Genomic DNA, 24,660 nt, shown 5'->3' with positions numbered 1-24,660 from the left:
CCAGCAATCCCGCATCTGGGTTTATCACCAAAGAATTGAAAGCAGGGACTTGAACAGATTTTGCACACGATGTTCACATTGGCACTATTCACAATTGCTAAAATATGGAAGCAACCCAAGTGTCCATCAACCAACCGAATGGATAAACAAAATGTGGTGTATACACACAATGGGATACTATTTAGCCATAGAAAGGAATGAAGTTCTGATACATGTGAAATCGTGAATGAACCTTGAAGGCATCATGTAAAGTAAAAGAAGCCAGACACAAAAGGACAAATGCTATGTGATCTCACTGTTATGAAATAATTAGAATAACAAATTCATAGAGCCAGAAACTAGAATACAGGTTACCAGGGGCTGGGGCAGAAGTAGGCAATGGGCAGCTAAGAATTATTGGTGCAGAAGTTCTATTTGGTCATGGAGTAGTTTGGGTAATGGTTGGTGGTGATGGTAGAACAACTTTGTAAACTTAACTAACAGCACTGAATTATATTTGAATGTGGTTAAAAGGGGAAATTTTAGATTGTACATACATTACCAGAATGAAAATTAAAAAAACAACACGTAGGATTGTACAACACATTGAACCCTAATGTAAACTATAGACTATAGCTAATAGTATAATTACAACAATATTCAACTGTAACAAATGTACCACACTAATGCAAGGCATTAATAATGGGGGCTTTATAGGAACTGAATTTTCTGCATGATTTTTCTGTAAACCTACAACCTCTCTAATAATAATAATAATAATATATATATATATATATATATTTATATATATATAAAAGATTCTGTTCAAATTCCTTGCAACTTTCAAGATAACATGGTTGCTCTTAAAGTAGCTAATCAACGTGCCCACAGAGATGGAGGTGGAACAGTCGGGACGGTCTCTGGTGGACCGAGACTAAAATAATAAAACTCCTGCCTGATCCTTTTCCAACCTGGAGGGGCCCGATCATCGCCTCCCTCCTCCCCGCCCCCAGGTACCAGGTATCCCGGGTCTGGCTGCCGAGTCCTTGGTCCGGCAGCCCCCGTCCCTGTCGCACCGGCGGGCTGGTCCAGCCCAGCCTCCTCCTTCCTTCGCCCTCGGGCCCCCACATCTGCGCCGGGTCCATTAGCCCACGCGGCGACCCTGACCCCGCCCGCGGCCCCTGCAAATGAGGGCGCACGCCGGGCGCACACGGCCTGACCCCCAGCGACCCGCTGTGACCAGTCATGCGGCCGCCCTCTCAGACAGGGCTCGGCCGGCGCGGGGCCCGGCATAAAAAGGCCCGGCCGGAGCCACTGCCCCCCGAGCCGCCCGAGCCCGGAGCCAGCGCGCCCGCACCATGGCCGGCCCCGGCGTCGCCTGCTGCCTGCTCGCGCTCCTGGCGCTGGCCTCCGCCTGCTACATCCAGAACTGCCCCTTGGGCGGCAAGAGGGCGGCGCGGGACCTCGACGTGCGCCAGGTGAGCGGCCCGAGCCCTCCCCCCGCGGCGCTCGGTGGACCCGGGGGCCCCCAGGCACAGGCTCGCCCCTGCCGTCGGGCCTGGATGGCACCCAGAGTTTGGTGCACGGCGACTCCCCTCCCTTGACCGCTTTGGGGCCCACAAGCACCAGGGCGACCCAGAGCCTCCAGGCCCGCGATGATCCGCCCTCCTCACCCAGCAGAGAGTTGCAGGGACTTCCCGGGCCCCAGCGTCACTGCCCCGCACCCCCACCCTGCCCCGCAGGGCCTCCCAGCCTCCCGGGCCTCGCCCCTCACCCCGGCTCCCCCTCCGGGTCCCCGCAGTGCCTCCCCTGCGGCCCCGGGGGCAAAGGGCGCTGCTTCGGGCCCAGCATCTGCTGCGCCGACGAGCTGGGCTGCTTCGTGGGCACGGCCGAGGCGCTGCGCTGCCAGGAGGAGACCTACCTGCCGTCGCCCTGCCAGTCGGGCCAGAGGCCGTGCGGGAGCGGGGGCCGCTGCGCCGCGGCCGGCATCTGCTGCAGCCCGGGTGAGCCCCGCGGCGACGCGGGCCGGGCAGAGCCTGGGGTGGTGAGCGGTGGGCGGGGGGCGAGGGGCGAGGGGCGGGCGGCCCCTGACCCAGCCTCTGTCCTTCCAGACGGCTGCCGCACCCATCCCGCCTGCGACCCAGAAGCCGACTTCTCCACACGCTGAGCAGGGATCCGTGCCGGCACCCTCTCACCATAACCCTTTAGATACAGTAAAAATGAAATAAAGCAGATTTCCCCCTTCGCCTTGCACCGGAGTGTCATAAATGGGAGGGGAGGGTGTTGGGGAAGGGAAGATCGTTTTGGCTTTTGGTAAGTGACAGCAGGAATTCGGAGACCAGCCTCAAAGCCAGCCAAAGGGAGAAAGAAGCACCCAGGCTCGCTGCCGGGAGGGGATTGAGAGGGTGCTTTCGCCGCCCCAGTCCTCGGGAGTCGGGGGAAGGGGCTGGCAACTACAGAGCGGACTGTGGAGGAGGTGAAAACAACCAGTTTCCTTTTCTAAACTCGATCTGGGAGTCTACAGCAGGCTGGTATTGGGAGAAACATTCAAAAGTTCAGCAGACAGGGATAAGGCCCCAAACTGGGCTGACATGAGCCAGAGGATGGAGGAGTCATCACTGGGGAGCAAATGACACTCTGAGAACTGGAAGGAGGCAGAAGCCACACTCACTGGGCTTTCCTGGAAGTTGAGGGAGGAGAGGCGACTTGTGGTGCTGGGTGCCTGGGGGAGGGAACAGCTGCAGGGCCAGTCAAGTTTCCAAGGAGGTGGCTGCTCAGACAGGCAACAGGTGGTCACTGATCCAATCAGAGGAGCCCAAACTAAGGGAGGCTGGGCTGTGTGGGTTTTGTATTATTTTTGCAACTTTCCAGAAGGTTGAAATCATTTCAACAAATAAAATATTAAGAAAAGTTATAATGTGGTTGTGTGTTTTGACCTGTGGGACTAGAGCAGGGGCTGAACTTTGTTTTGTGCGCACACACGCAGACACACAGACTGGAGGGGCCTTCTGGAAGGCATCTGGGTCTGTCAAAAGACTTAAAGACATAAACTGCCCATGCCCATCCAGAATGAGGGACAGCAGACAAATAAAGTGACAGACAGACTCAAAGGCCTGGGAGGAAGGGGGCAGAGGAAGACATGTTTAGCTGGAATCAGGACTTAGCAGGACTGCCACGTATACCTGGGGAGGAGGGAGTGCAACACGCATGCCCAGGACTGGGACACCTGCTCAGAAGAGACCTGAGAGCACCCCAGGCTTGCAGGTCTGGCAGATTTGGGGCTTGCACAAGTAGGAAGTGAAGGTAAAGGCAGAGCTGTGGGCAGTCCGGCGTATCTTTCAAGGAATGCCAGAGCTTAGGGTCAAACTGAAAAGACTGGGAGAGTATTCTCCCTCTCTCTCTCCCTCTTTTTTTTTTCTCTCTCTCTCTTTCTCAGTTTTTGAATCCAGAAATTCAAAGAAACCTCTGCTAGCTCACTGGAAACTTCAGTAAACAAGCACGGTAAGGAATAAAGTCATCACAAAAATAAGTTTGGAAAAATCACTAAACAAGTGACTGCAGCCTTCAACAATTAATAATAGCAAACCCTGGTTTAGGAAGAGAATTTAATGTCCAGAGTCACCACATTACAATAGCCAAATGCCCCCCACCCAAAAAAAAAAACCAGAACTTTCAACAAAGAAAACATGCATGTTTTCAACATACAAAGAAATAGGAAGGTATTTCCCATTCAAAGGAAAAACATAAATTGGCAGAAAATATCCATGAGGAAGGCCAAACATTGGATTTACTACACAAAGCCTTTAAATCAACTACCTTAAATATGCTCTGAGAGCTAAAGGAAACCATGGAGGAAAACTCCTGGAAATAAATGAGTAGTAAGTACAAGGTCAACATACAAATATCAATTGTATTTCTACTACATGTATAGAAATACATGTAGTAATGGAAATTAAAAACACAATTTCACTTAGAAGCACTCCCCAAAATGAAATACACAGGTATTAATCTAGTAAAGCGTGTACAGGTGCCTAGGATTTGTATGCTGAAAATGACAAAATGCCAATGAAGGATTTCAAAGAAGATCTAAAGAAATGGATAAGCATACCATGTTCATGGATTGGAAGCCTTAACATAGTAAAGATGCAAATCAATATTTAGGGTAAACACCATTCTTATCAAATCCCAGTAAGCATTTTTACAGATATAGACAAGTTTATTTGAAAATTGATGTGAAAAAGCAAAGAAGATAAAATAGATAAAACAATATTGAAAAATAAGGATGAAGTAGGAAGAATCATTCTACCAAATTTTAAGAATTACTTATTATACAGATGTAGTAATGAAGACTGTGTGGTATTGGAGTTGAGACACACACAGGTATCAGTGGGACAGGATAGAGAGTTCACAAATAAACCCACATAAATATGCCTAAATGATTTTTGATAGAAGTGCAAAAGCAACTCAACAGAAGATGGATAGTCTTTTAAACAAATGGAGCAGGAGCAACTGTACATAATAGGCAAAAAAAAAAAAAAAATTAACTTGAGCTAAACCTCACCCTTGTACAAAAATTAACTCGATATAGATCAAAATTTAAGTGTAAAATGTGAAACTCTAAAACTTCTAGAAAAACACATAGGAGAAAATCTTTAGGATCCAGGACTTGGTGAAGAATATTTATCCATGACACAAAAAGCACAGTTGTGATAAGAAAAAACTGATAACTTGGACTTCTTCAAAGTTTAAAACATTTTCTCTGCAAAAGATCCTGTGGAAAGAATAAAAAGAAAGCCACAGAATAAGAGAAAATATTTGAAACCACAAATATAACACAGAAGACTCATTTCTGGAATACATATTTTAAAAAGTCTTGAAACTCAACAGTAAAAACCCCAAACATTTCAATAAAAAAGTGAGAGGCATGAACAGATATTTCACTAAAGAGGATAGACTGCTGGCAAATATGGATGTGAAAATATGTGTAATATCACTAATTATTAGGGAAATGCAAATAGAGACCATAGTGAGTTATCGCTACACACTGACTGAATATCCCTACACACCTACTGAATATTGCTACACACCTACTGATATCCCTGAGATCCTTTTTGATTTTTTTCTCCATTCTTTCTTTTGTTCTTTCATTTTCTGTTCTGTGGACCTCTAGGACACTGAGTCGTTGTTCAGCTTCCTCTAATCTTGTATTATGAGTATCCAGAGTCTTTTTAATTTGGCCAACAATTTCTTTTATTTCCATAAGATCTTCTATTTTTTTATTTAATCTTGCAAGTTCTTCTTTATGCTCTTCTAGGGTCTTCTTTATGCCCCTTTTTTCCTGCTCCATGGTTTTCTTCATGTCTTTTATATCCTGTGCCATGTTTTTGTTCCTCGATTGTAATTGTTTGATTAATTGTGTGAAGTACTGTGTCTCTTCTGATATTTTGATTTGGGTGTTTGGGATCAGTTTCTCCATATCATCTGGTTTTATCATATGCATTAAGATTTTCTGTTGTTTTTGGCCTCTTGGCATTTGCTTTGCTTGATAGTGTTCTTTCAAGTTGTAAAAAAGAATACCAATCTAATTTTTCATAAACACAAGTTGGTGGCATACACTTTCTCCAACTAACCAGTAGATGGCGTCTGCGAGTCACCTATACCCCTCAAGTCAGTTCTCCCAACTCTGCCTCTGTGGTGTGTGGGGAAATGATTTTTGTGGGGTTCAGTTGGTGAAATCAGTTTGGGTTTGTTGTTGGAGCTGTCTGCTCTGAACTTGGTGCATGTGTCTCAGTAGTCAGGGGGGCAGGGCAGCTTTAGTAATCAAACCTTCCAGGTGTTCCCAGAGATTCAAGGCTGTTGCAAGAGTCTAAGCCTTCATTTCAGTTTTGCCCCAGATTTTCTCTGTCGCTGACCCACAAACCACCGGCGTTGAAGTAGCGTCCCTGGGTTTTCCAAGCAGGCCTCCCTTCCCAGCTGTGATCTTCCAGGACCTCTGCTGAGGGAAGGCTGTGCTACGTCACTAGTGCACATCGTCCCTCAAGGGAAGCCCCGGGCCGCTGGGCCATGCAGGGGCGCTCTCTGCCAGACGCAAAGATTAGCATATAGTTCTTGACTGGTGTAAGTTCTGAATGAAAGGCAGGTAGTAGAGCTGGGCCCCACCCTTTTCCTCTTAGAGAAGATAGACGCCTTAGGGGGAGGTCATTAGCATTTCAATGGTCTCTCTCTGCCTGTGCCACACCCCTGTCTGGGTCACAGAACTGGGAACTGAAAATGGCTGAGGCTTTCTCCACTGAGTCAAGAAAGGAACAGAGTTAGTCCGAGGTGACCCTCCAGCTCTCCAAGGTCAGTCGTCACCCAAAGCCTCTGTCTACTTGTTGGGGTTTCGTACCTCATAGTGAGCAGTTCACACTCGCTAATTAAAACCCCAGTTGGAGCTCAGCTGAGCTATATTCCCTTGCTGGGAGAAAGCTTCTCTCTGGCACCACGAGGCTTTGTAGCTCGGGCTGTGGGGGAGGGGTCTCCTGATTTGGATCCACAGTTCTTACCTACAGATTTTATGCTGTGATCTCGGGCATTCCTCCCAATTCAGGTTAGTGTATGATGAGTTGACAGTCACGTTTGTCCCCCTGCAGTTTTTCCAGATTATTTACTAGTTGTTTCTGTTTTTTTTTAGTTGTTCCAGGGGGCTACTTAGCTTCCACTCCTCTCTATGCCTCCATCTTGGATCTTCTTCAGTCTGCAGTTTTTTGAAAACTGATCATGCACTTATCCTACAACCCAGCAGTCACACTCCTGGGAATTTAGCTCAGAGAAATTAAATGTACACACACACACACACACACACACACACAAATAAGTGTACACATATGTTCATGGATCTCTGTTTGTAATAGCCAAAAACTGGAAATGACCCAAATGTCCTTCAAGGGGTGAATGATTAAATAAACTGATAAACTGTGGCACTCTGAATACTCCTCATCAATAAAAAAAAGAATGAGCTATTAAATACACACAACCACACAGATGAACATTATCCTCAAGGAAATTATGCTGAGTGAGAAAAGCCATTCCCAAAAGGTTACATACTATATGGTTTCATTTATATAACATTCTTTAAATGACATAGTTAGAGTTGGAGAACAGATGAGTAGATGCCTGAATTGTGTTGGGGGAGAGGGGAAGGAAAGTGAGAGAATGGGTATAACACAACCGGGTAGAAGGAGGGAACTCTGGGTGGTGAAACAGTTCTGCACTTGGTGTTGCGGTGTTTAGAGGCACACATACATGGGAAACAATTGCGTGTAATGGATTTTCCATCATCACCATAGCGACATGAGCCATGCCAGGCCTCTGGCCCCTCACAGGTGGTGAAAGCTACAAGCTAAAGTGAAAAGAACCATCTTTCTCAAAGCTCCAGAAAACCGTTAAAAGGATACAGGATCAGGGACAGTGCTGAATCAAGAAAAAGACTATTTAAAAATGGTAGGAGCAAATAAAATAAATAAAATAAAAAACAGCTGGATCTCATGTACCCTGGCTGGCCTCCCCCATCCCCTCCCTGGCTGGCCCCAGAGTGGCCTGTGCACCCAGCTCCCAGCGCCCGTTCCGTGGCTGCAGTTCCAGGGGGAAGCAGAATAATCTGCACACACATACTGGGAGCAGGTGTCTGTGCCCGTCTGTCCAGTCGCAGCCTGGGGGACTGACCAGCAGTTCTCCTTGGATTTGCCATCCCAGAATTTGCTGTGTATGTAAAAGGCAGCTCATTCCTCAAACAGTGAAATATAGAACTACCGTATCTACTGCAAGTCCACGTCTAAGTGTACACCCAAAAGAAATGAAAGCAGGTACTCCGATATTTCTGCACCAACGTTCATTGCAGTTTTATTAAAACTATCCAAAAGGCGGAAAAACGCAAAGATCCATTAGGATATGATGATTCCGCTGGCTCTCTCTGTGCTTCTTTTGCTATCCTGTCCACCACTCTCTTCCCGCTCCCTCCCTCTGCTTCTGTCCTTCTGTCCTGGGATCCCCCAGCCCCGCCCCCTCCAGGGCGCCTCTCGCCTCTCCCCTTCCCCTGCCACAGCCCCAGGCCGCCCCAGACCCTGATGCTGTCTAGAACCCTCTGCTGGCCGAGATCTCTCCTACTGGCAGGGCCTGTCGCTTCTCTGGGGTGGATCCGCCCCGGATTTCGGTCTAGGGCCAGCCTGGAGGGAGGGTCCGCGTGCTCCCCTCCCCCCCCCTCACACACACACTCAGAGGCAGAGACGGCGAGCGGCCAGTGCATTTCAAGGCTTTATTGTTCTTGCTGCCAGGGCAGGGCGGGCGTCAGCGCCCGGGGCGGGGGCGGCCCCCGGCGGCTCAGTAGACGCGGGGATTTGGCGGGCTCGGCGGGCTCGGGCGCCCACCGCCAGCTGCACCAGCCGCAAAGCAAGGCCTCGCTCGGCCCGTCCAGCTTGCGTCGCGTTGCTCAGGTCGCTGGCGCGGACGCGACGAGCGAAAGCCCGCGCCCTCCCGGCACTCGGACGCGGTCCCGCAGCTCTCTGCGGGGAGGCCGGTGTGAGCGCGCGGGCAGGCGCTCCCGGGGTGGGGGCGCAACGCCCCGGCCTCGCCCAGCCCTCGCCCCAGGCCCGCCCCGGCCCCCCAAGCCTCCGCTTCCGCTGGCGCCCCGCTCCCCCCGGCCCACTAGCACCGCCCGCGCCCGCACCGTCGTCGCAGCAGATGCCGGCGCGGCGCAGCGGCCCCCAGCTCCCGCACGGCCTCTGGCCCGACTGGCAGGGCGACGGCAGGTAGGTCTCCTCCTGGCAGCGCAGCGCCTCTCGGCCGTGCCCACGAAGCAGCCAGCTCGTCGGCGCGCCGCAGATGCTGGGCCCGAAGCAGCGCCCTTTGCCCCCGGGGCCGCAGGGGAGGCCACTGCGGGGACCCGGAGGGGGAGCCGGGGTGAGGGGCGAGGCCCGGGAGGCTGGGGCAGGGGACATCTGAGGGGCCCTGCGGGACCAGGCTGGGGGAGCAGGGAGGGTACTGGGGTTGGGGGAGCCCCAGCCCACTCTGAGCTGGGGGACAGAGAATGGGGATTGGAGGTTCTAGATCACTCCTCTGCTTTCTCAGCCCCCAAAGGGTGGGAGCGTAATTGGAAATCTACTAAATTCCTCTATTTCCAGGTGACCTAGGACCAGATCTCAGGAAGAGCTCAGCGTCCTCACCCTCCCAGAAAGGAGCTACATCAGAGAGAGACCTTCCTTCCTAGCTCTGGGTGGTCAGTGGTACCGACCCTCTCCGCTGCCTGCCAACCCCCTCCCCCAACCCAGACCTTCCTTTTCTGACAACCCTCACCCATCCCCACCTTTCCCCACCTTTCCCCACCCCCACTCTTGTTACTGCAGCTTGGACCTTGCAAACCTCCACTCCAGGCCCATGCTGAGAGGGGACTGCCTCCTTCAGAACACATCTAGAACCTTCTCCCTATTCCCTGTCTCCCCACTTGACCTGCTCCTCCCCTCATGACAGGCCACCAGAATGAAAGCAACCCTACTTCCCCAGGCTGGTGGGCCCCAACCAGGGGTGTGACCCCTGCTCACCCACCTATGGACTAACCTGGTGGGTGGCAGAGACCTGAGCCCCAGAGGAGGGCACAAGGCACTGAGATGGCCCAGGACTTTCAAAGGAGCCAAGCAGGGGAAAGGCTGGGCCTGGGCCTGCCCGGCTGCCATCTCTAATATGTTCAACAGCCCCAAATTGAGCCACCTTGTGGCCCATGCAGAATGGACCATGGTGATTCGGTTTCCTTCAAGCTCTGCTGAAAATGGGCTAAAGGCAATTGGCCAGACATGCAGCATGAAAGAATTGGGTTAGGTATCCAGCAGAACTGCCTCACAGGATGCTTGGGTGGCAGCTCCTAATCAGGACAGCTCAGAGCAAAGGATACCTTCTGTGGGGTGGGGGGAGGGGGTGTTACCTGTGGCTAGGAGAAGCTGGAGCTTTGTGGAGAAGGTATTGAATGCTGTCAGGACAAAGCTGTTGCTATTACCAGTCAGACCTCAGACAAGTTCCTTTGTGCACAGAGCAGGCCTTGCTACTTGCTTCTCCTGACCCAATCCCAAGCCTCATTCCTGGAGAAACATCTCTCACCTTCCTGCATCTCCTCTCTGGAAGGGGACAGTGCCCAGGAACCCCCAAGCCCCTCCTAGGCCACCTGGTAGCCTGGTACCCTGTTGGCCCCTCTGTCAGCCATGCCAAGCCTCCCTTCTGCTGGGCACTTCCCCTCAGCCTGCCTTCTCCCACACCTTCCCTCTCTGCTGGCCCCTGTCCTGGGGTGCCAGCCTGGGGCATTGCCACTCCTGGCAGCCCCATGGCCTTGGCTGTACCTGTCTCAGCTCCAGGTCGGACATGGCCCTCTTGCCACCCCTTGGGCAGTTCTGGAAGTAGCACGCAGAGGTGAGGGCCAGCAGGCTGAGGAAGCACATGGGCAGCATGGTGTCGGGCATCCTGGCGCAGGTGGCACAGCGAGCAGTGCTCTCCGTGGGCTCTGCTGCGCTGCCTTCGCTGACTGCCTATTTATGTCCGCAGGTGTCCTCTCGGAGGTGACGTGGCTGCCACCTCCTTCCCCAGTGGCTCCCCAGGAGCCCACAGCCACTAGGTCCCAAGCTGTCAGCAGTGATTCAGGCGTCTGGGGATGCACGTGGGCCTGTGTGTGCAGGGGGTGAGGAGGAGGGTGTGCAGACCTCTGGCTGTCTCGCGGCTCTCCAGCCTCAGGGCGAGGGCCAGGCTTGGACACCTGGGGAGTCTGTGAGCTTTTAGTCACCTGGAAAAGGCTGGGGGTCTACAGGCCTAGTGCATCCAACACAGCCCCACCAAGGGGATGAGAAGTACCTGGCCAGGGGTGGTGGGGAGGGAAAGAGGCAGGGGTGCGGGGACCCCATGAGGAAGGCCACCCCTGTGAGAGGACAGGTGACCAAGAACAGCACACACTCAGATGGCACTAACACACCTTTGTCCAAGCTGCACCAGGAAAGGGAATTCCTGCCTGCAGGCTGGTGGAAGAGGCAGCTGCAGTTATGGGATCAAGGGACAGACATGGAATCAAGGGGTGCCGTTCCCAGCAGGTGGGTGGGTTTGATTTCTGGGGACATTCAAGACCCTTCCATCCCTACCCTCACCCCCCCCCACCCACTCCCACAGAGCAGGATCCACTCATGTACCCTCCCCGCTAACCATCTTGTTGATAAGATGATGTCATAAATCTTAGATAGGTCCAACGTGTTAGACAGCAAATCTGCCTTTCCAAGCTGAGCCATGCAGTATATGATGAGGAATTTTCCATTTCTGAACAACTTTATCTGTTCCCTGCATTAGTTCTCCTCTTGTTTTTTCATTTGTGGCCCATTTGCCTTTTTGATCCAGAAGTCAACATGTGCCCTTCAGCCCTCTCCACTCCTGCTCCCGTCCAGCCCAGTCCACTGAGGCTCCTGTTACCTGGGCCATAAAATAACTAACTGCCAGATTTGGTGGCCATGTCCACATCCTCATTTACATAGTCCCCTGGCAGCATCTGACATGGGTGAGCCCTCGTCCTTTCTTCAAACACACACTTCTCTTGGCTCCATTGATGGCACACTCTCCTGGTTTTCCTTTTCTCACTCTGGACAATATTCTCAGGCTACTGCTTTTTGGCGGGGAGCTGCTCTTTGTCCTTGACTCTGAGTGTTGGAGTCTCCCAGGGCTCGTTCCAGCCTCCTTCTCTTCTGCAGTATATCTCAAATCTCTCTGCTTCTTTCTGCTTCAGCCTTGGGACCTTAGGGCTTACTGCTTCCTTGTTCTAGAAGGCTCAGAGCCCCTCCCACCTCCCAGGATGGACATGGCTGGCTTAAGTGTCCTCAGGTGATTCTTCCCTGACCACCCTCCCTAGAGACCACCCCCCCACACACACACACACACCTCTAACCTGGGTCTATGTTGCTGTGCTTTATGGCACTTAACCTGCAATTCATTTTATTTATTTATGTATTTGTTTATTATTATTTTATTTATTTTATTGGCTGTGGCTCAACTAGAATGAAAATCCCAGGGCAGATTTCATGATCAGTGCTATAGCCCCTCTTGGTACAGTGCTTGCCACATAGTGGATCTTCAATAAATTATAGAAATCAGCACCAGAGGAAGGGGCAAAATGCCTGAGTTCCAGCCTCAGTTCTCCAGGAAGTTGTGTGACCTTGGGCAGGTAAGGTTACTCTCTGGATGCCCTAACCCCAAACCCCAACCCCCATCTCACTGAGGTTTTGAGGGAATCAGATGATGGTGCTGTAAAGGGTTCAGATGTTCTGCAATCCTTACAGAACAGAGCTGCTTGCCTCCAGATTAAGCACCAAATCCCATAATGTTCTTAGAAGTATTTGCTTAGAAGTATGAGACCATCTTTCCTGAGAAGAGGTAACAGTTAACTAATATCAGCAGAGTCTCTGCCCTCTCCACCCCACCTGTTCTTATAACCCCCTCCTCAGGACCAGCCCAAGGTCTGCACCACAGGAAATCTCTGCTACTCAATGGCTTCATTTAAATGGCCTCATTTTCAAATGGACTCTGTGGCTAGCAGCAAGTAAAGCTTTCTCTTTGTGCACCTGTTTTCCAGTTGTCTTAGTTGAGGTCCCTCGATATTGTATACTCACAAATGTTCTGTAAACTGTGAAGAAGTGAACAAAAGCAAGCAAAAGGTGCAGGAGTTGATCCAAGAGCCATTGACTGAATTGAGTCTAAGAGGGTGTGTGGAGCAGGAACAACCAACAGATGAGAAAGATGGGTAAGAAAAGAAAAGCCCTCAGGTCTTTTTTGACCCACACCCAATGCCAAAGCACATGTTAGACAGATTGAAGAGCTAACTAGAGTAACCTTTTTAGTTTTTAGTGTATTGTAATAGCTAAAAGGAAATACCTGAAACTATCGAACTGCAACCTGGTAGCCTTGATTATTGAAGAGGATTGTGTAACTATGTAGCTTACATGGTGTGACTGTGTGATTGTGAAAACCTTGTGGCTCACACTCCCTTTATCTAGGCTATGGATGGATGTGTAGAAAAACGAGGACAAAAACTAAATGAAAAAATAGGGTGGGATGGGGGGGTGGAATTATTTCGGTGTTCTTTTTTACTTTTATTTTTTATTCTTATTTTCATTTTTTTGGATTAATGAAAATGTCCAAAAATTGATTGTGGTGATGAATGCACAACTATATGATGGAATTCTGAGCAGTTGATTGTATACCATGTATGACTGTATGGTATGTGAATATATCTCAACAAAACTGAGTTAAAAATAAAAGGAGGGGAGTTGAGCTAGATTTGACTATTCATCAGCTCTCTAGAGGGGGGTTACCGTAAGCTTTAAAGAAATCATAAGTAAAAGGACCTCATAAAAATTCTTACTCGCAGAAGTAACCTAAGAAAAAAAAAAAACTCAAGTAGGAAGAATATATTTGACAAACTCTTTTTCCATATTAAAAGCCTATACTGGGCGGATGGATGAGCTGACATCTGGGGATGCTCCATCCCAGCTCCAGTCCCCACGTGCAACCCGGCCTGCCGCACCCGCTGGGGACAATGGCTCCTGCCCGGGGCGGGGTGGGGGGGAGTGGACAGGTGTTGCCCCCTTCACTGGGTTGGGGGAAGAGTCAGACCTAGCGATCCAAACCCTCCCCCACGAAGCAAAGAGGCAAGAAACACCCGTGGGTCGTGGGGAGCAGAAGTAAAATATGAGAAACCAAGACCGGAAACTTTGTGGTTCTCCCAAGCCTAGGGGGCTGAAGCGCAGGGCCGGCGCCACCCTAAATTGGGCCGCGCTGGGCCGTGAGCACGCCGCGCCTCCCTGACTGCCCCTAATGAGGCCGGAAGCCGGCGGCCCAGGCGCGCTGTGCGCAGACTGCTAACCGCGGCATGAGCGCCGCCCCCCGGGTCCCGCGGGTCAGCGCCTCCGGGAGCGCGGCGCCCGGAATCACTTAGCGCCATCAGCGGGGGCGGCGGCCCGCTCAGCTCCCCCGGGGCCCCCGGCGCGTGGCAGGAGTGGAGAGGGACCGCGGCTGGGGCTGGAGGAGGCGGCGCCCGGCCCTGGGTCCCCACTCGCCCGCCTGCCAGACCTCCGCGAGCGGAGAAAAGCCTGCCCGGGCCGAGGCCCCCGGCCCAGCCCGTGCGCGCTCGCTCCCGCCGGAGACACAGGCCCGGAGCGTTGGCGCCGCGGGGAGCGCGTGGAGGTCAAGGGAGCGGGACTCTGGGAGGCTGCGCGCACGTGTGAACGTCCTCGGCCGCGGATCGGGGGTTCTGCGACCGTAGAAAAGCCACCGTCTTACTTGCAATCTGGGAGTTGATCCCAGTCGAGCGTCGGGGCCAGAGGGGTCTGGTGGCAAGTGGGAAGGAGAGGCCACCGTGCTGGGAAATAATTAAGCCGCAGAGGTTCCTGCCTGGGACCTCTCGGGAAAACAGTCCCAGGTATTTTTGGTGCCTGCGGTTTGTGGATTGAAGGCTGAATGGGAAGTCGCAAGGAAGAGAGGAGTGAATAAACGGCTTATGCAAAGTCGTAACAGAGCAGGGTCTGCCCAAGCCTGGCTGAGCTGGTGTGCGCGTAGGAACAGAAATAGGATGCTCAGGCATTGTCAGTCGCAGGCAACAGTCAAGACTTCCAGAGCATCGCGTCTGTGCCAGACCCTGCTCTCAGCCTTTTATGTATGCTTCCTCCTCTAATCCACATGAACCCCCGAGAAGGATGAAGTAATATTTTATCCTCCGTTTGCAGAAAGGAAATTGAGGGACAGACAGGTTGGGTAACTCACCCAACCACATCCAGATAATAAACAGCAGAGCTGTTTACTAACAGTGACTAAATAAATTGAATATTGCAAGAAAGCGAGGCACACAAATTTTTTGCTTTTCCAGTGCACATAAAAGTTATTTATATATAGTTCACGCTATATCATAGTCTATAAAGTATGCATAAGAGTATGTCAGAGCTCTTGGGTGACCAGGTACATTGTCAATGAGCAGTCGTATTTTGAGAGGAATCTTTTTTTTCTGAGCAGCAGGTTTCAACAGTGGGCTTAAAATATTCAGTAAACCATGCTGCAAACAGCTGTGCTGTCATCCAGGCTTTGTTGTTCCATTTATAGAGACAGGCAGAGTAGATTTAGCATAATTCTTAAGGGCTCTAGGATTTTTGGAATGGGAAATGAGCACTGACTTCAACAGTCTCCAGCTGCATTAGCCCCTAACAAGAAAGTCAGCCTGTCCTTTGAAGCTTTAAAGCCGGGCATTGACTTCTCTTCTCTAGCCATAAAATTTCTAGACAGTGCCTTCTTCCAATAGATGGTTGTTTTGTCTATACTGAAAATTTGTTGTTTAGCATAGCCACTCTCATCCGTTATCTTAGCTAGAGCTTCTGGATAACTTGCTGCGTCACCTTGTACTTTTATGTTATGGAGACTCTCAGCTTCTTTCCTTAAACCTCATGACCCAACCTCTGTTAGCTTCAAATTTTTCTTCTACAGCTTCCTCACCTTTCTCAGCCTTCATACAATTGAAGAGTGTTAGGGCCCTGCTCTGGGATAGGCTTTGGTTTAAGGGAATGTTGTGGCTGGTTTGATCTTCTCTCCAGACCATTAAAACTTTCTCCATATCAGTAATAAGGCTGTTTAGCTTTCTTATCATTTGTGTGTTCACTGTACTAGCACTTTTAATTTCCTTCAAGAACCTTTCCTTTCATTCTCATCTTGGCTAACTGGTGCAAGAGGCCTAGCTTTCAGCTGTCTCGGGTTTCGACATGCCTTCCTCACTAAGCTTAATCATTTCTATCTTTTGATTTAAAGTGAGAGATGTGAGACTCTTCCTTTCACTTGAACACTTTGAGGTCATTCTATGGTTATTAATTGGCCTAATTTCAAATTGTTGTATCTCAGGGAATAGGGAGGCCCAGTGAGAGGGAGAGAGATGGGGAATAGCCAGTCGGTGGAGCAGTCCGAACACATACAATTTATCGATTAAGTTCGTATGGTTCATGGCTCCCCAAAACAATGACAATAGTAACATCAAAGATCACTGGCCACAGATCTCCATAACAGATATAATAATAATGAAAAGTTTGAAATATTGTGGGAATTACCAAAATGTGACAGAGACACAAAGTGAGTACATGCTTTTGGAAAAATGGCGCTGATAGACTTGCTTGTCACAGGGTTGCCACAAACCTTCACTTTGTAAAAAAATGCAACATCTGCAAAGCACAATAGAGAGAAGCGCAATAAAATGATGTGGGCCTGTTCTAAGATTCCAGGTGGAGATTTGGGTCCCCAGGCCTGGCTCTGGGCTCAGGGATGTCACAGGGACTTCCTTACTCCCTTCTGATGTCCTCCACACATCAGGATGTCTCTCCTTATGTCAAGGGGGACAGTGACAAAATGATACTGTCCTTTCCTAGGGAGGAGAAATTTCCTAGTGTCCCCACCTCCACCCACTCCTGCTGGGCAAGAACCTGGCTGCTCGCCTGCCCCCCAATGGAATTCTTGAGTGAGGAAGAGGCAATGGCTGCTGGGTCAGTTATCTGAGTGTTTGCCACTAGGCCAGGCTGGGGGAGACATGCAGAATTGTACAGGTTAATTTACATGTGAAGGGCCTGTGGCACAGAGAGGTCAGTGGAATGCCCAGGGTCACGCAACCAGGCAGAAGAGGGGCAGGGAGGAGAACCCTTTGGTCCCCAAGTCCTCCTCCACTGCCCCTGCTAGCACCTGTCTTCAGCTCCTTGGCCTGCCACTCACCGCTGGCTCTGCTCTGGCTGGGTCACCTTCAGAGCCCTGGCTCCAATCGCATTTCCGACTTCTATCCCATCCCACCTGCAGACTGACCACACCACTAATTTATCCTTGCCCAAAGAGATCTTTGACTTGGCTTCTGGGATGTAATCTCTAAAACCTTGGAATGTTGTGCCTGATAGGAGGGACTTTTTTTGTCTGGGTGACCTTGAGCCATACTACGATGTGATTTAGGGAGGGGGCTTTGAGCCATGTCAACAGGGTGAATTACGGTGGGGGCTTTGAGTTATGTGGTATTGACTTGACCCCTTGAGGGGCTGGAAACTGAGAGCAGCCACGTGGGCAGTCAACCATGTTCACATGACGGAGCCTCAAGAAAATCTAGACACCAAGGCTCAGGAGAGCTTTCTTGGCAGGCAATACTCCATTCATTTCTCACACATCCATTCTAGAATCATAAAGATGACCTGACTTCACAGGGAGAGCATAATTGGAAGCTCTGTGTTTGGTACTTTTCCTGGATTCTGCTTTTACTTCTTCCCTTGGCTGATTTCAATCTGTATACCTTCCCTGTAATAAATTGTAACCGTGAGTATAATAGACATCAGTGACTCTGAAAAAGCATCACCTCATTTTTTCTGGACTTTCTAGAGAATTGTCAAACTTAAGGGTGGTGTGGGCTGTGATCCCGCAAATGTTGCAACTTCCCTGCTCAACACCCTTCCATGGCTCCCCACTGCCCTCTGGACAAAGCCCAAACTTCTCAGCATGTCCAAGGGGTCTGAAGGTTTGCACTGCTGACCCCACCTGTCCACTCCCACCAAAGGCCACGCTGGAGGCAATACTTGGAGGCCACTTTCCTCTGCATCCTCCAAACTGGAGCCTTTTAGTTGAATTTTCAAAGGCCGACTTCTGGTTTTGTTGAATCGCCATAGATTCATCACTTTATACTCTTATCTTTGTTTTCATTTTCTCCATTTTCATTGGGTTGAATTTGTACTTCCTTTTCTTGCTTTTTGAGTTGAATGCATGGACCATTATTTTTCAGATTTCTTCTTTGTTAATACATGTATTTTAATGCTATAAAATTTCCTTTGTTCCATGAATTTTGATTTCATTCAGTTCTAAACTTTTCATAATGTCCATAGTGACTTATCCTTTCTACAGTAATTACTTAGAAGCATGGTGGGTTTTGTTTCTGCTTTTGTTGTATTTATTTTCCATGAGACTGGGATTTAGTTTATTATTGATTTTTAAAAACAATTTTATTTATTTTTAATTGTGGTATGACATAAAAAAATCATTTTAACCATTTTAAGTGGAACAGTTCTTTGGCATTAAATACATTGACAATACCATGTAACTGTCACCACAATTTCCACTCTATTTTCATCATTCCAAACCTTAACTCATACTCATTTAGCAATAACTCCCCTTTACCCCTTCCCCCCTCCCCGGTAAACACTATTCTGCTTTCTGTCTCTATGAATTTGCTTATTCCAATAGACTCTACCCAGTTAAACTTAGAATATCCTCTTTCATTTTCCAAACATGTCTGTCTTCTGCACTCAACAGAAAAATGTAAGATCAGGGGTAACGGAGAATCACCAACCTTTCCTGCATTCAGGACATATGTTCTCGGCACGTGTTTTAAGCCAGATAACCACGTCATGGGGTGGACATTTATCACTGTTTTATTGATATGTATACTGAGGCACAGAGAGGTTAAGCAAATTTCCTTAACTGCCATAGCCAGAAAGGAGCAGAATCGGGATCCAAACTTAGCATCCTGATTCCAAAGCCACCTTGCAAGGAGGCACCAGCCCTGCATCTTTCAAGTCTTTGATGGGTTCCCCCCAGGTTGTGATCTACCCTTTTGATAGGAAGAGGGAACCTCAGGTGCTCCCACCTGCCCTTGCCATGCCCTAAATTTGTTAATCTGGTGCATCCCTAATTTGCTACAAAATAATGAGACGGGGCAATTGGGTGGGTATAGTACAGAAGAAAAAGACCAGCCATGAGAATTGTTGAAAGTGAGTGAAGGGTACATGAAAGCTCCTTATACTAATCTGTCTAGTTCTATGTATATGTGAAATTTTCCATAATAAAAAGTTTTTTGGAAAAAGCATCACCTCATTTTTTCTGGGGCTTGGGATTTAAAATACAACAAAATGTTTTATAGGTTGTAAGTCAACATAACAAAACATTAAATAAAACATATTTTATCTTCCTCCTACCTTGACTAATAAGCATTTGTAAGGATCTGGAAGGCCAGGTTCAAATTTAGAATTTTCGTAGTCTTGGAGTTGTGCACCAGCTCTTGGCAGCTGGGGAAGCCGCCTCCCCCTGCAGCCCGGGTCTGCCCCACACCACAAGGGCCTCACGTCCACTCACGCCAACACCCAGGGCCTGCACGTCTAAGCTCTGTCCATGGACTTGGCAAACACCTCTGCTTGCTACCCTCAGGTCAGGCCTAGCGTTTGCTCACCGGAGGAGGGGTCCGCCCGTGGGAACAAGGCCCTAGCGTGGAGAACGTACCCCGCCTGAGAAGCAGGGGTGTGAAGCCAGGCAGGCTGCTCCGGGTCACAGCCATATGGAAGGGCTCCAATTCTCTCCAGTAGTGAAGGGTCTCAGAGGCCTGGGGCCACAGGGGCACTTTCAGTGACCAAGGAAGAAAAAAAGGTCATTAGGAGGAAACCTCTGTGCTCAGGATAGGCTGGAAACTCAAAGCCGAATAGATTCTTTCCAGGCCTTGGGAAGGTGGCACTCTCTCTCCACTATGAAGAGCTGGAACAGAGCCTTGACCTGTGTGTTTAATGTGGTCCTATATTTTCTTTTTGTTATTTGCCTTTGTCATGAATGTGGCATGTTGGGATGAAGGGCACCAATTTTTGTTGCCCCAGCTTTTTGTCCAGACAACTGGGAAGGGGCAGGAAACCCAGGGAGCTGAAAAGTGTTGGGGACATTATGGAGATTAGGGAGCTCGAGAGAGAGATCCCCCCCCACCTCAAAGTGGTGTACAAACTTCTGGACTCAGCTGTGCATACGTGGATCTGACCCTAAACAGCATTACCAAAGGCTTTGAGAACTTAGCTATAGGATCAGCCATAGCACAGGCCAAACTGGCCCATGGGACACACATGGGCAGGACAGCTCCCAATAGCACTGCTAAGGCTTTGAGCTGACACTGGAAGCACAGCCCAGAGAAAGCTGGTCATAACCTGTGGCTTGACTCCAACCAGGTTGTTTGCTGGCTAAAAGGAAGCAAAATCAAACTTTCCTTACAATTTAACAAGTCCCACAATATCCTAACATGTCATTCAAAATGTCCAAAATACAATAGAAAATTAGCCCCATAAAAAGAACCAAGAAAGCTTCAACTTTGCAAGGAAGATGTTGATCAAACAATGAAACACTAACACTGAGATAAAAAATGCTGAAATTATGAAAGATTTCAAGAACTATATTAAAGATTTTAAAGCAGCTATTATAACCACACTCAAAGAAGTAAAGTGATCACTCTGGAAATAAAGGGGAAGAAAGTCTAAGTAAAGAAATACAACGAACCAAATAGAAATTTTACAAAGGCACAATCACCATAATAAACACACAGGATAATCTCAAGAGCAGAATAAAGGACAAAGGAAAGAGCTGGTAAACTTGAAGATAAATCGGTAGCATCTGGCCAACAGACAGAAAAAAGGATGGGGAAAAAACCAGAGCCTCAGGGAACTGCAGGACAATACCAAGAAGCCTAACACTCCTGTCATCGGAGTCCCTGAATAAGAGGAGAAAGAGTATGGAGGGAAAAAAATGAAATAATACCTGAAACCTTCCCAAATTTGGAAACACACAAACTTACAGATTCGAAAAGCTTAAGGAACAACAAACAGGAGAAACATGAAGAAATCCATAAACAGACAAATCAAAATCAGAATGAGGAAACTATTGACAAAAAAAACCTAGAACCAGCCAGAGAAAAAAGACACTATTTATGGGGAAGTAATGACTCAGATGCCTGGGGATTTCTCAACAAAAACACAGAACGAAGGGTGTTAGAATATTTTCTTTTAAGGCTGAAAGAAAATTGTCAACCCAGAATTCTATATCCAGAAAATACATCATTCAGGAGGTAAGTGAAATAAAGACCTTCCTAGTTGAAGGAAAACCAAGACATTTCTCTGCCAACAGACCAGCGCTGAAAGAAATGCTAAAGGAAGTTCTTCAGGTGGAAGGGAAATGATAAGAGGGGAACTGGGAACATCAGAATGAAAGAAGAGTAAGAGAAATGATAAATAGCTCAGGAAACATAACAGACTATTCTCCTCCCCATGGAGGGGGCCCTGGGCCATTCTGGAACAGAAAGCCCTTCTGCAGCCCAAGTAAAAACTTGACTCTCAGTGGCCCCATATTCCTGATCCACCTCAGGTACCTGCCAAAGGATGGCGGCTCCCGAGGCACACTGGGAACTCCCTGCCTGGGGCCTGGACCTGCCAAGTGAATGCAGCAGGACTTTCACTTCTCTTCTTTGGGTGCCATATGCCTGTGAAGGCAGGCAAAATGCAGGAGCTTTACCTGGAAGCACCTTACATGCACACAGAATCCTTCTTTATTTCTCATCCTAGATTTTCCTCATCAGAATATTTACGGCCAGGTCCTGTGATGATCCCTGCCCTCATGGAGTTATAGTTGAAAAGATCGAAAAGCAAGTCAACAAGCAGATACATCATTGAGGGGGTTAGGAGAGAGAATAGAAAGGCATCCTACTGTGGACAGGGTGGTCAAGGATAGCCTCTTGCATAAAGAGGGATCAGAATGCAAAGGGACCAGACATGCAAAAAAGGGACAGCAAGTACAAAGAATGGGCAGGTCCAGAAAAGAAAAGAAAAGACAAGGAGAAGTGTGTGAGAGAGAGTGTGGCTCAAGATGAGATTGAGGGGAAAGGGGACAGGGTGTAGGGCATGCAGGCCTCATGGGTGACAGTGAGGAATTGAGAGTTTATTTGAAGTTCAAGAGATGCCATGGAAGGACTATAGAGATGTGGAGTGCTAGGCTCCTGCCGACAAGGTAAAAAGGTCCCTGTGGCTCCCATGAGGACGGTGGGCTTGGGGCCGGCACGGGTGACTGTGGGGCGGCCAGCAGGGGCTACTACAGGAGTCTGGGTGAGGCAACAGGACTGGGGTCAGGGTGGGAGGAGGGGAATGGAACAGAAAGGACTGATCTGAGAGCTATTTAGGGGAGAATGAACAGGACTTGATGGCTCTAAAAATCTTTTTGTCACTTTGGTTAAGTAAAAAGCCAAAAATTATTTCACAGTGACCTACGATTCTACTTAACCAAGTGTCCAAATCTGACAACATTTGACAGTTTCTCTTCTAAAAATCAAAGCCTAAGTAATAACTTTTTGGTTTCAGACTGTCTTTGGCATATTCTTGTAGACCCTGTTAAATCACAAAGGATTTGTTCTTTCACCTTGTGAAATGACAGATGCTAGGAATAATTAGGTTTGTTTGGGATGTTCTAATTACAAATGTATGACCTCCTCAAAAGATAGAGAAGCCCAAACAGAGAGAGATCCATGGTGGGTTTCTGGATCTACTCCTAGCCGAACAACAGATCACATGGCATTGTTTGTTTCTGGCGCTGAAAATATATATAAAGCTTTTCCCCATGGTTGGTCAGGAAACTGTGGAGTAGGATATCTTGTTCCATCCATATCAAACCTTTCTACCCTAAATGCCAGTCAGATAATTAACTTAAAATCCTTTGTGGAGGAGAGCCTAAGATGGCGGCTAGGTGAGACAGGGCAAAAAAACACCTCCATGAAAAATACTAGATTAAAAACCAGAAAGTGACCCAGAACACCAGTTTCAGTGATGCATCAGCTGGACATGGTCTGCTAAAACCACAGGGACCGTGCACTTGGTGAAACCGGGAGTCTGTATTCTGAAATGAGTGAGTGAGCCAGCTGAAAGTCCCACGGCTGCCCTGCGGTGTGGGGAAACCCAGGGTTGGCATTTGGAGACGAACTAGTTCTTTTTTAAAAAAAAAACAAAAAAAGCCAGGAGCGGCTGCAGTTACGACGGTGAGAACCGCGCAATGAAGCACGGCAGGAGCGGGCTGTGCCAGCCTCTCTGTGTCTAGTGTGGAGGATAGACCACTGCTGATTCCCTCAGGGCCTGGGGGGCAGAGGGGAGAGCCAAAAAGAGAAAGAAACCATGCTGCTTGCAGCCAGCTCCCCGGAGGGCTGGAGACACTCCTGCCTGGGGCCATACCCACAGCCCAGAGCCGCACCAGGAAACCCACTGTGATGGGGAGTGTATTCCACAGCACTGCACACATGCCACAATATCGGCCGTAGACAGTGGCCTTGGGTGCACCCACAGCTAGTTGTCCCACAGCTGGGAAGGCAGAGCTGCATGAAGGGGGGGGGGGTTGAGACGCCCCATTCAGCCATCTTTGCGTCAGGCTGGGAGCGCCCCTGCAGGGCCCGGCGGCCCGGGGCTTCCCTTGAGGGATGGTGCACACTTGTGACGTAGCACAACCTTCCCTCAGCAGAGGTCCTGGAAGATCACAGCTGAGAAAGGGGTCCCACTCGGAAAACCCAGGGATGCTACGTTAATGTCAGGGACTTGTGGATCAGCGGCAGAGAGAATCTGGGACAAAACTGAAATGAAGGCTTAGACTCTTGCAACAGCCTTGAATCTCTGGGAACACCTGGAAGGTTTGATTATTAAAGCTGCCCTGCCTCCCTCCCTAACCACCCAGACACACGCCCCACATTCAGGGCAGACAGCACCAACAACACACCCAAACTAAGTTCACCAATTGAACCCCACAAGAATCATTTCCCCACACACCACAAAGACAAAGTTGAGGAGAACTGACTTGAAGGGAATAGGTGACTCGCAGCCGCCATCTGCTGGTTAGTTAGAGAAAGTGTACGCCACCAAGTTGTAGATATGAAAAATTAGATTGGTATTTTTTACAACTTGAAAGAACACTATCAAGCAAAGCAAATGCCAAGAAGCCAAAAACAACAGAAAATCTTAAAGCATATGATAAAACCAGATGATATGGAGAACCCAATCCCAAACACCCAAATCAAAATATCAGAAGAGACACAGTACTTGGCACAATTAAACAAAGGACTACAAACAAAGAATGAGAGCATGGCACAGGATATAAAGGACATGAAGAAGAACATGGCACAGGATATAAAGGACATAAAGAAGACCCTAGAAGAGCATAAAGAAGAAATTGCAAGAGTAAATAAAAAAAATACAAGATCTTATGGAAATAAAAGAAACTGTTGGCCAAATTAAAAAGACTCTGGAAACTCATAACACAAGATTAGAGGAAGGTGAACAATGACTCAGTGTCCTAGAGGACGACAGAACAGAAAATGAAAGAACAAAAGAAAGAATGGGGAAAAAATAAAAAAAAATTGAAATGGATCTCAGGGACATGATAGATAAAATAGAACATCCAAATTTAAGACTCATTGGTGTCCCAGAAGGGTAAGGGAAGGGTAAAGGTCTAGAAAGAGTATTCAAAGAAATTGTTCAGGAAAACTTCCCAAACCTTCTACACAATATAAATACACAAAGCATAAATGCCCATCAAACTCCAAATAGAATAAATCCAAATAAACCCACTCCAAGACATATTCTGATCAGATTCTCAAATACTGAAGAGAAGGAGCAAGTTCTGAAAGCAGCAAGAGAAAAGCAGTTCACCACATACAAAGGAAACAACATAAGACTAAGTAGTGACTACTCAGCGGCCACCATGGAGGTGAGAAGGCAGTGGCATGACATATTTAAAATTCTGAGAGAGAAAAATTTCCAACCAAGAATACTTTATCCAGCAAAACTCTCCTTCAATTTGAGGGAGAGCTTAAAT

General features: G+C 48.6%; 2 protein-coding genes across 2 annotated transcripts; one reads left to right on the top strand and one right to left on the bottom strand.

Annotated features, from left to right (window-relative positions):
- Nucleotides 1–1,292: 1,292 nt before the first annotated feature.
- Nucleotides 1,293–2,192, top strand: LOC119515646 (oxytocin-neurophysin 1-like). Its single transcript, XM_037811744.1, has 3 exons — nt 1,293–1,457; nt 1,781–1,982; nt 2,091–2,192. The coding sequence occupies exons 1-3, from the start codon at nt 1,338–1,340 to the stop codon at nt 2,144–2,146; spliced, it is 378 nt and encodes a 125-aa protein (XP_037667672.1). The 5' UTR covers nt 1,293–1,337; the 3' UTR covers nt 2,147–2,192.
- Nucleotides 2,193–8,272: 6,080 nt separating this feature from the next.
- Nucleotides 8,273–10,460, bottom strand: LOC119515260 (arginine vasopressin). Its single transcript, XM_037811135.1, is given in 5 exon segments — nt 8,273–8,380; nt 8,382–8,477; nt 8,479–8,519; nt 8,684–8,889; nt 10,336–10,460. Coding segments are annotated over 5 exon segments (576 nt in total).
- Between the last annotated feature and the right edge of the window lie 14,200 nt (nt 10,461–24,660).

This window comes from Choloepus didactylus, chromosome 19, assembly GCF_015220235.1.
Source record: "Choloepus didactylus isolate mChoDid1 chromosome 19, mChoDid1.pri, whole genome shotgun sequence".
In the NCBI taxonomy this organism is placed as follows: Eukaryota; Metazoa; Chordata; class Mammalia; order Pilosa; family Megalonychidae; genus Choloepus; species Choloepus didactylus.
The sequence above is the reverse complement of the archived record's forward strand: the minus strand, read 5'-3'. Positions and strand labels throughout refer to the sequence as shown.